This window comes from Strongylocentrotus purpuratus, unplaced genomic scaffold (assembly GCF_000002235.5).
Source record: "Strongylocentrotus purpuratus isolate Spur 01 unplaced genomic scaffold, Spur_5.0 spur5_scaffold_9, whole genome shotgun sequence".
Taxonomy (NCBI): Eukaryota; Metazoa; Echinodermata; class Echinoidea; order Camarodonta; family Strongylocentrotidae; genus Strongylocentrotus; species Strongylocentrotus purpuratus.
Window position 1 is genome coordinate 12,234,870 of NW_022145615.1, and position 12,035 is coordinate 12,246,904.

Consider the following 12,035-nt stretch of genomic DNA (forward strand, 5'->3'; position numbering starts at 1 on the left):
AATAACAAAACCGTCATGCAGTGCCATAATTTTATCGGTAACGGATCCATCCTAAAAGAAATCATCATGAATAATCATGAAATTTCTAGAACCCGAAGTTGTTCCAGAATAAACGTTTTCTAGGGTCGCCTGTAACTACATTCAAATCTGTCTTTTGAGGCTATACCAAGAGAAAAAGCGGCCATTATAGACAGGTGGGCTTTTCTAGACAGATTATACAACACATACACGTATTTCTCTCTCTCTCTCTCTCGTTCTCTCTCTCTCTCTCTCTCTCTCTCTCTCTTTCTCCCTATAGTGAGACAAAATGCAAGGCTTTTATAGACAGGTGGCCTTTTAGAAAGAGAAGTGGCCACTAAGACAGGTTTGACTGCGGTATACAACATTGTACTCTTATTGGTACATGACCTTAACAAATCAGTTTGGAAGAAAACGATATATCTAGCTGCCCTCAGTAGAGCCGTTGACACTTTTACTAACTCCAAAAAATGAGTTATATCTCATAAAATTAATTTAATGTGTTGTAGTCTATTGGATATGTCACCGGACGTACTGTGGACCACATGGTTCGCGGTTCGAGTCCCGCCACGGCACTAATGTCTTTTGTCAAAATTAATTAACATTCACCAGTCACCACTCTCTACCCAGGTGTAGTAAACGTGTACTTGGTAGGAATTTATTCCTTGGATGATTTTAGTGCCTTGCATGTGCAGCTGGGTTAAGGCTTGGAGCATCCCCTGGTATGGAAACGTTCGCTATTCAATTAATAATGAAAGCTGTAATCCATGCTGAATATTCCTTGTCAATGCTTCGTGATAGGATTAGAGGAAAATAAAAAGAACATTCTAACCTTTATTCTTCCATCCTGCTTGATAAATATAGCACTTTTGCTAGCTGGAATGGTCGAGAAAGTGTAATACCGGACAGTTTGAGAGGCTAACCGATATGCAGGATTAATCCCTTTTGACACGAGTTCTATAGGATGTACGTGACAGCAATGGTCACTAGCCAATATTCGTCCCATCTTTGTCTAAGTTGAAAAGCATTTTTGCCATTCAAATAATTATCGGGACTAATCTCGATACGGGATGTAATCCCTGCCGAATCTATACAGTCCCAGATTCCTTTGAGGATGAGATTATGGAATAGAAAACGTCTATTATGAAAACATATATACACTGACGTCACTAATCCCACTTTTCCATCAATGCCCAAATGCACTGAACATTTCATAGGCTACAAGGTCTATGGATACCAATCCCGGCAGCACGTCACATCTCTATAGCTTTGAAGCCTTGCCTCAGCTCAGTCACACCTTTGCGTATTTGGCTTGCGTATTGCTGTGTATTTATGGCAAGCCGTTTTAACATTTATTCCTATTTCCTCATATCAAGAAATCAATTCCTGTTGTAAAGCAATGGTAATTCTTGATATCAAGAATTCGATTTCTTGATATCGAGAATTCCTTTCTTGAATTCGATAATTCAATTCTTGATATCAAGAAATAGGAATAAAAAGTCGAAACAGCTTGCCATAAATACGCAGCATACGCAAGACAAATACACAAAGGTTTGACTGAGGCACTAGAAAGAACTGCTGGATAGAGTGAATGAACAACATACAAAATGTATAGAAAAACAACAAGGAGACGGAAGAAAAACTGGATAGGACACCTCTTAACAGGGGATGATAGCATGCTAACTAAAGGGACATCTTGGAAGGGAAGATGGATGGTAAACGGGGTAAAGGAAGCGCAAGAATTGGGATGATTTCAGGCTTGGTAGGTGACAGATCATGGAGAAGAAGGCTAAAGATATAGAGAGGGATGAAGAAGGAAATAATGAGGGCTCTTTAGTGTGTAATGTGGACCTGCATTTGGCAAACACCTGATAGATCCAGACAGCGCTTTATTTTTCTTTGATACGAGAGTACCGAAGCTGTGACGTCATAAAAATCTAATTTTAGAATTTCTCAATTTTTTCTTCATATTCCGAAAGAACACCTAAAATAATGTCCAAATGTTGAAAACCAATTGAATATGTTAAGTATTGGTTGAGATATGACCATCTGAATAAATATACTCCCCATAGGAACTCAGTGTTATATGCTCTGGCTCCTAATGGCGCTCTGGCAGACATTCGTGCTCCGGTGACAATACTATTGCTTATGGTTTTGGTCGTCAAAAGTATAGGGTTAGGGTTAGGCTTTCGGAGTTGAAGTTAGGGAGTCCGGTTTGTGTCGGAAATTACTGTGGAGCAATTATATTGTCGCAGGAGCAAGATCGAGTCGGATGCGGATGACCGCCTTAACAAGTCGTCGATGAGATCGATGAGATAAGATCGAAGTCCGTCGATGAGCACGAAGGCCAGACCGAGAATCGGTCGGTTAGGGTCGACCGGGAGCTGTGTAATGTAATGGTGATGTGACTTGGATATTATATAGATCGACTATAATGTCACTGTTCGCATTATTTTGGAGTACGCCCTTGTTCTTTACACCGATTATGAAGTGAATGGACCATGCAACTACAATAAAATGTCGAATTTAGATGGCTATTGATAATAACTACTCATGCAGCGAGGCTGATTTTTTTGTTTGTCTCTCAAACAAAAACGTTGTGACCTTACAATGTCATTGCTGTTTACGGAAATGAAGACGAACATACTATATTTTCGTATAAGGGATATACTAGAGCACTACAGATAGATCGTTCCTCGATCAGGAGACCTAGGAACATATATCTGACAGAATTTGGTTGATTCAACGGGCTCTACGTGTAAATAATATTCGATTGATCAAAATAATTTAGACAACTGCAAGCGACAGTATTTGCTCTTATCGATTATCCAGGAGCATGCACTGCAATACATAAAGTATAAGGGCTTCTGGAGCACTACACGGATAGATCGTTTCTCGATCAGGAGATTTATTTGACAGAGTTTGGTTGATTCAAAGGGCTAAACGTGTAAATAATATTCGACTGATCAAATTTAGACAATATTGCAAGCAACAGTTTTTGCTCTTTATATCGATTATCCAGGAACAAGCACTGCAATACATAAGGGCTTCTGAAGCACTACATGGATAGATCGTTCCTCGATTAGGAGATATATTTGACAGAGTTTGGTTGATTCAACGAGCTAAACGTGTAAATAATATTCGACTGATCAAATTTAGACAACTGCAAGCTAAAGTTTTTGCTCTTATCGATCATCCAGGAACATGCATTGCAATGCATAAAGCCTAAGATTTTTGTTTGCGATTGCCGTGATACTCCAACACATCCAAGTGCATGTGGCGTCTTCTATACCATTAATTTCTCTTGATCAGTTTATGTAAATGATATCGAGATAATGGCTCCAGCCAAACATTAATATTTACACTACTCAAACAATGAAGGTCTACTATGTTTCCTCTTTTATCTCGAGTCGACGTTAAATGCATTATCTCGTCACATTATTGTATTTACAAAAGCGCATGCGCATCATCTCGTTAGTTCTACACGGACTCAACGATTTAGAGGAGAATATTCACCCATCATAGCAAGCTCGGACGGAACTTCGTCCAGACTAACAACGATCGAAGCGAACTTGACGATTGCGAATCTCCGCCACTTTCCTCGTGAATCTCTAGCAAGGGCTACCGTGTTATGTTCGCTAATCTTGATTACTTTTGGAAACCAGACCGAAGAATAAGTGAAAAAGAGTGGGACTCAAATCAATAAATACGATATAGGATGATGAATTTTACTACAGCTTCGCCGGGATCGGGAGAAGAAGAGTACGTCCCAAGGTAAGATGAGATTTTACTTACACTTTATTGATTAATAATTTCTCGTATAACATAATCACGATTGCAAAGACTTTCGAGAAACAACTTAAAGGGGATTTTCCAGTACCCTATTGTATTGCCTATGGAGATCATAATTTATAATGATTATCTAATATGTCATTGTCATGTTTGCATATTTCATGAGCTACTGAAATGTTTTTTTTCTTCTTCGTCTCCGTCTTCTTCTCGTTCTTGTTCTTGTTACTTCTTCTTATGGTATTAACATTGTACATCGTCTTAGTGCATGGCAGATATCTACTAACAATAGTAAAACATCCTGTCCGCAATGTGTTGCTCGATTTTCAACTTGTGACATACATTGGTGGAGCACAAGGGCCTAGGCTTGAAACGAAGTCATAGCCCTACATCCCATTCAATTCAATATTCTTCAAGTGATACGGAACAAACATACTAAACATTCTGAATACTAAAGATTAATACTAAATACTAATGACATAGCTAAACATATGTAATGATCAACAGATTAAAAAAAACATTTGAAAAGGAGAATTTAAGTATAGGAATAGAGTAGACCTTAATCTGGTTAATGTATAGCATACTATGCTATACTCGTACCCTAATTTCCCCCTTGTGTATCATACGCTTTTTCTTTTCACATGTTTAGATGACTGTTGAATAATCTGTCGAGTGTTTTACATGTCATCGTGTATATGATTCACATCGGCGTGCCTTTGTCTGTTCGGCTTTAATCTGGAACTTCGTGCTCCATAATAACCCTCTAGTTTTTAGGGGCGCAAGAACTGACGCCAAAAAACAATGAAAAACAGCGACTCTATGTATGACTGACCTTCCTTTGTCCGTCCTAGGTGTACTTTGCGTTTTTTCTTCAAGTTGAATAGTTTTGGTGCCTTGGTTACAGCTTTGCGTTGGTTATATTTTCTATGGGTCGTTGACACGCCTACCAATATTATAATAGTACACTGTCACCGTATCAATATATGCCCTATGTATACAAATATATACTCTTCTTGTATTAGTGTAGATTTTGGGGATGTACACGTCTATTTTATAGGGATATTGCTGATTGTATGAATAATATAGTTTGAATAGGCCTGGCTATGTCTTGTGGATGTATTTTGAAAATAAATTTATTTCATATAGTCCTCTCAGTGATATTTTTTTTTTATACAAATTATTTTTGTAATTCCCAACAGAATTAATCTTTATGCCCTGTAGCGTTTTCGAAATTGAAGTGTTCACAATATGTATACGAAAGGCCATACATGTAGACTTGTATACAAAAGCTAAATATTGTACTCTCTTTCTCTCACTCCCCTCCCCTATCTATCCTTCCCTCTCCCTTTTCTCTCCGTCCTTTCCAATTTCCCTACAAAAACGTTTTCTAAATAACCTTCCTGACATTTAAGAAGAGGACCGACTATTAATGCACACACAAAGCAGTCCACGCTCGGAGACTTTAATATGGACAGGCACAAATTTGATTATAACCTTTGGGAAAATATCAAGAATTGAATGTTTCTATTTTTTCTAGTATGCAAAGAAGGTCATAAGAATAGTTGACAAATTTAACTTTAGGGATGACTGAATAAATCAATTTTGACCATCTCGTACAGGCTTTTTTTTTGTTGCCTCGAGAATATAGGCCTATAATAAAAACATATTTCGGAATAACGTCAAATTCATGGAAACCGCAAGATGCCCAAAATACTTGTCCTTGGGTAGTTTGATGAGGAAATAACATTTCACAGATAGCAAAGTGTATTTTTTCCTCGCTAACTTGCTCGCCTGCAAAATTTAGAAACGGGTAAGTTTCATGACTATCCCCATGATGATAAGACTATACATGGACACCTCGCTGCCCGAATATAACCTTATTTATTCATTAGTACGTCATAACATGTATATCGAAATGAAATTTATACCACACGAGTGTTTTTTTTTTGCCTCGTTCACTTCACTCCTCGCAAAATTTGTTTATTTATTCATTTTATTGTAATTATTTGAACATATTTTTTTTATTTTTTTTTTTTTATTGAAATATATTTAATCAGGATATCAAGAATCAGATATACATTGTAGATACAAAATCTGTTTTACATCATGGTCCTGAACAGGATAAAAACACGGAAATATAAATAACGAATATCACCAAAGCTGACAGGCAAAGGTAAGAACAGTATAAAACTAACCTATAAGCATAATACGCATTAAAAATAGTAAAAAGCACAACAAAACAAAAAAACAAAAAAAACGACATGAAATAAATGAAATTAACAGCGGAAAAAATATCAAATCACATTTAATAAAAGGCATTAAAATATCACCCTAAAAAATAGAAGAGGAGAGAAGATATAAGGTAACTGGTAAAAAGTAAAGGAGGAAAGAGGGAAAGAAAGAAAGAGGGGAGAGGGAAAGAAAGAAAGAAAGAGAGGAGAGGGAAATGGAGAGAGAGAGAGAAAGAGAGAGAGAGAGAGAGAGAGATAAGCCATGTCAAAGCAGTAAATGAATCGGCATTGTATTACACAGGTTTAAAAAATTTGTCCTTGTACATACGTTTAAAAACATCGATAGATTTAGCATTTTGAAAAGCAGAAGGTAGACTATTCCAGATTTTACCTCCAGCGTATCTCAAACAATTCTTAAAACATTCAAGATTAGGCTTAGGTAAAACAACATTCAGCGTATTGGCAAGTCTAGTGTTAAAACCATGTCTGTCAAAAACCATTTCCACTTCATTGCATAATCGTACTGGGGCTTTTCCATGAATACAGTTGTACATTATACATGATAAAAAATAGTCCCGTCTAGTGTCAATGGATTGCCATTTTAATGAATTTATTATACTCAAGCTATTTACATTATAATCAAAATTCCCTACGACAATATTTCATCAGGATAACAAGATCCGAAAGGATTGGTTCACATCCTGGTCCTGAATATTAAAAGCTTACATTAAAACATCAAAATAAATAATTAATGCACATATAATAAGAATTGTTAAAATACTCATTAAGTCATGATATAAATATTTAGCGACCACAATTTTGATTAGAAACCAAAAAAAATTATATGATATTTAATTAAATATATAAAAACACAATAATGGAATCAACTAATCTATTTAAAATCAAATTATGTCACAACTAAATAACCATCTCATGAAGTACCAAACTAAACTTAAAGCAGAAAGAGCAGAATCAATGATGATAATATTCATAATTTGGAGAAATAGGTTTTTTTATACATGTTTTTAAAATAGTCGATGGATTGTGCATTTTGTAGGTTAGAGGGTAAGTTATTCCATACTTTGCCGCCTGCGTAACGTAGACTATTCTTAAAAAATTAAATATTAGGCTTGAGAAGGACAACACTCATTTAGTTAGCCAATCTCGTATTCATTGGGTGCCGGTCAAATACCATGTCAATAGCATTGCACAAACGTAATGGAGCGTAGCCATGGATACAAAATATACATGCAAGAAATAGTTCCGTCTTTCTTCTGAAACCTGCCATTTCAATCTTTTAACAATATCAAGACCACTTTACTTAAAATCAAAATTCCTTTTAAATATTCTTGCTGCTCTTTTTTTGTAATTTAAGGATGCTTGTTATATACAGAACAACTCCCCCATATCGAACATGCGCAATCTAATATAGGTTGGATTGTACATGTATACATTTTATTCAAAACATTTGTATCGGTGAAATTACTGACCTTTTTTAAAGAAAATATTTTATAAGGTAACGATTTACTAAGTTTCTTTACATGAATATTCCAGGTTAATATTTTGTTCATGTTTGCTTTTATTACCATCCAAAGAAATGTTTAAATCCTGAATAGTTTGTGAGTTGCGTTTCAATAACATATTGTACGTTTTTTCAGTATTGACTTTTAGTTTATTTCTTTTATACCACTTAATATTTTCTTCTAGATGAGCCTGCAGCTTATCCCTAATAATTTTGATATTTTTATCAGAAATATATATAACAACGTCATCAGCATATATATTGCATGAACATGATATCATTATTAAAAACAAGGAAAAGGAACGGATCCAGTGCACTGCCCTGTGGTATTCCAATAGACAGACAATTTCTCATGACAATAAACAGTTTTCTTTTCCACCAGACATGTAGTTCATAAACCATATCAACACATTATTCTGAACACCATATCTTTCCAATTTTTGCAGTAATAACTTATATATTATCGTTAAAGTCCGGATTATTACAGGCATCGAGATGACCAAATATATATTCAACCTTTATCTAGTGTATACAATTAATATTTGTGCTGTAATAAAAGTGCAATTGTTTTCGCTCGCTCGCAATATTTGAGATCCGGACAATATAATATTTTCGGGGAAGATGCCCTCATGGCCCTTACGCGAAAATGTGCCCGTGCGTCTATGTATACCAGGGATATAAAAAAAATTCTTTGATGAATTTCCCATTGGAAAAACGCGTAACTTAAACTTCTAAAAGGGTGCCGTGACTAAAAAAAAAAGAGGAGATGAAATACGCCGATCTAGTACTAGATTGAAAACTTGTACCCCCTCTAATTATTTCTTTCTGGGGGATCCACAAACTACAAGCACTGCTTTTTAGTGGATAACCCATTTCCTCAGAAAATCAGAATTTCTTGTAATAATTTTATTATGTGTGAAGTGTACTTGTATAATTACCAAGGAAAAAAAAGAAATTTGTATATACATTTTTTGTTATACTTTCTGTAATAATATATGGAATACCTTTGTTTATCTTTCTGTTGAAAATGAAATAAATATGAATTGAATTGAATTAATGACTGAGCCCCCGCTACGCCGCTGTATGGCAGTTTCCTGAAATCCCCTCAGAGAGTGTAATAGCCTTGGTACTATTGTTCTCATGAATATCGATGTACAGGGCGATCGCGGGTTTGCACAATAATATGTTTTGATAAAGGAGTCTCAGTGAAGGAATCACGTTCCAGCCTTTTGTCCATAGTCGATGAATTAAATCAGAAAAACCTTCAATACGTTTAATTTGAAGTTCGATGCGACAGGCATGACATACTGGCACTAATACAATTCTTGTATTTTCACTTTAAAATACCATGTAATATAATTTTTTTTAATTAAAATTCTTTGAAGTACCAATACGGTCAAACCCCGGGAATCTATTTGGTTCTGAATGCGTTTCCGCCATGTTGTTGACGTTGTTTAGCATATTAAAATTCAGGAACTATTAATAGCCTGATATATCACGATAATAATAATAATTTGAAATCTTGTTCAGCGGCTATAACATTTGATATTAAATCAGTTGGAATTCATTTCACACCTGTATAATGTTGTCTTTTAATGTAAAATAAGTTACAGTAATGATTTGCACCCATACATGAGGATTCAAGTAATGTTTTACATTCTCAGAGCAGAAAAGTTATTTTTGAACTCGCTAATTTGGGTACAGCCTATGTGATATAGTCATATCACTGTTTTATAAATTAAGCGAAACTTTAAAATGACATTTTCACTGTTTTGTTTGTTTGATTTATTCAATTCAATTTTGAAATAATTCGGACTTGCCCTTTAAGTTATCTTTATCAATGAGTATTACTTTTACAATATGTTTAGCTATTGTCCAGCGTTAACCCAACTTCCAGTCTACCCTATAATTACGTGTATAGTGTCGTGGTATAGTGGTTAATTCCCTTAACTCTAAATCCAAGGGTTACGGGTTCGAATCCAAGCTCGGCACTAACGTAATTTTTGGCAAGACATTAATTCATATTTGTCCCCTCTCCACCCAGGTGTAAATGAGTACCTGGTAATTGCCAAGCTGATAATAATTGCAGGGACCACATGAAGAACATCATGGATGATAATGAGGTTTCCATGGAAAAACAAAATTATCATTATTATGTTATTATAAATGTCGCAAACGATTTGTTATTATTTTCTTCCTTTTTCAGCCTTTCCGAATGGCAGGAGTGCTGCAATGCCACCCGGCACGACATGGATTTTCAGTGCGGGACAACGCTGACAGCCTTCTCGTCATGTGACAAGCTACTCGACAACCTTGCCATCGAGGTACTCGTCTGGATCGTTGGGATGTCGTCCTTCCTCGGCAACGCGTTCGTCCTGATTCTACGATCTCGGACCTTCTGTTCAAAGACATCACGCATAGCTCGCATCAACGCCCTCATGATCCTTAGCTTAGCGGCTGCGGATATCCTCAATGGTATCTATCTCCTCATCATCGGTAGCGTTGGCGCGAAATTCGGATATGATTACTACTTCTTCGCCGATAAATGGCTTGGAAGTCCACTATGTCAGGTAGCTGGCTATATGGCCACGGTGTCGGGTCAGATGTCGGTGTTCATGTTGACGCTGATCAGCATCGAACGCATGCTTGCCATCGTTTTCCCATTCCGATTAGAATTCCACATGGGCACCAGGACAACCGGAATTGCCATCATGTTCATTTGGCTTGTCTCAATCATCATCTGCTCCATCCCGTTCATGTTCCCTTCGAGCTTCACTGGTTTCTACGGCAACTCGGACGTCTGCATAGGACTTCCGGTGGGGCTCTACATCTACGCTGTTCCGGGAGGCGGTGAGTCGGGCGAGTTGGAGATTGAAGGGTCGTCGTGGTACTTCGGAATCGCTATCTACGTCGGGATCAACGTCCTCTGCTTGTCCACCATCCTCATTTGCTACATCATCATTTTCTACGTGGTGAAGCGTTCTGGTCGACGAGCCAACCGCACCAAGGACAGCCTACAGGAAATCCAGATGGCGGGAAGGATGGCGGTGATCGTCTGTACCGACTTCGCTGCCTGGTTTCCTATCGTAGTCATGTTCATCCTCGTTCTCGTACACGCTTGGAACATGCCTGCCACTCTTTATGCTTTCGTCGTGGCCCTGCTACTCCCAATCAACTCAGCATTAAATCCCTATATCTATACCATCACACAAGTTATGTCAAAGAGAAGAGAACGTTTAGGAAAGAGTACAAACATTTCTGGAATTAGTGGGGTATCGTTAGATAAACTGACTTAACTTCTTTTGTTAAAAAATTAATCGTGCTCTTAGACATCAAAATGAGGCTAACTTAATGGCTTTTTTGTTCTGGACATTCATGCTTTTTAACAGTAGTGACATGAAAAAACTTTATATTTTTGTTTGTTACTGTACTATTATAGTAAGTTAAGTTATAGAATCATTCGAAACCTTTAAATGTTTCGAAATTTTTCATTTAGATTTTAATAATTTTTAAAACGTGTAGTTTGAATTTTCTTGCCATCAAATGTACTATCGAGAGATTACAAAGACTTTGTCTTATTGTATTATAGGGATGAAGGTTTACTGAAAATATATGCAAGTTAATTATGTAACAATCTCTCTCAGGTGTTCTGACAATTGCATGTCCACACGTACACCAGAGCCTTCTATATAGTCCTTCTCCATACCTATATATCTTTAGCCTTCTTCTTCATTTTGCATGTCATTATTATCTGCCATCTATCAAGTCTGACATCACTTCTATTCTTGGTCCACCTCTTCTTCGTTTACCATCCATCTTCCCTTCCAAGATACCCCTGAGCATGTTCTTCCCCCGTAAGACGTGTAAGACGTGTCCTATCCATTTTTTCTTCCGTCTCCAGATTGTTTCTCTCAAGCTTCTTTGTTCATGGTTCTTTCCTTCTTTCTAGCACTTCTTCATTGGTGACCATGTCCTTCCAAGTAATTCCTTCCATTTTCTCCTCAGCCACATTTCCAAACTGTCAATCAACCTTTCCTCAGCTCTCCCGATTGTCCAAGTTTCGGAGCCATTCAATGCTGCACTCCAAACCAGACAAGTCTCTTCTTAAGATTTAGATTGATCCTTTTTGCTGCCAGTACCCTAACGTGTATAGAGAATGCCTTCTGAGCTAGTGCTGTGCGAGTTTTTATTTCTCTGGTGTTGCATCAATCACTAGAGATGTAATAATATACTCTTAATAATTTTTTAAAATCGACATTCATAGTGATAAGAGCCATAACCCTAGAAGCCAGGGGTGCTGAGGTAGGTGTACTTCTCCAGAGGATGATGTATGCATGAGGTGCTGTATAAGCGAATTTTAAGTTGAAAAGACAAACATGACAAACTTTGAGACACCCCCTAAAAACGAATTAAATGTAAAAACCTTTGGATTTCTTGCTTAAATTCGCTCACAGGTGCCTGGTAAAGCGAATTAA

The 12,035-nt window shown here is 36.8% G+C and overlaps 1 protein-coding gene across 1 annotated transcript; it reads left to right on the plus strand.

Moving 5' to 3' along the window:
• Positions 1–2,128: 2,128 nt before the first annotated feature.
• Positions 2,129–10,956, plus strand: LOC115918067 (relaxin receptor 2-like). Its single transcript, XM_775548.4, has 2 exons — positions 2,129–3,792; positions 9,767–10,956. Exons 1-2 carry the CDS (start codon positions 3,737–3,739, stop codon positions 10,854–10,856), a joined length of 1,146 nt encoding a protein of 381 aa, XP_780641.3. The 5' UTR covers positions 2,129–3,736; the 3' UTR covers positions 10,857–10,956.
• The last annotated feature ends 1,079 nt before the right edge of the window (positions 10,957–12,035 follow it).

Bases quoted from the DNA above. Each gene is read 5' to 3' on its own strand.
- LOC115918067 (XM_775548.4), top strand. From the start codon at position 3,737: ATGATGAATTTTACTACAGCTTCGCCGGGATCGGGAGAAGAAGAGTAC. The intron at 3,793-9,766 runs GTAAGATGAGAT...TTCCTTTTTCAG, and splicing joins GAAGAAGAGTACGTCCCAAG to CCTTTCCGAATGGCAGGAGT.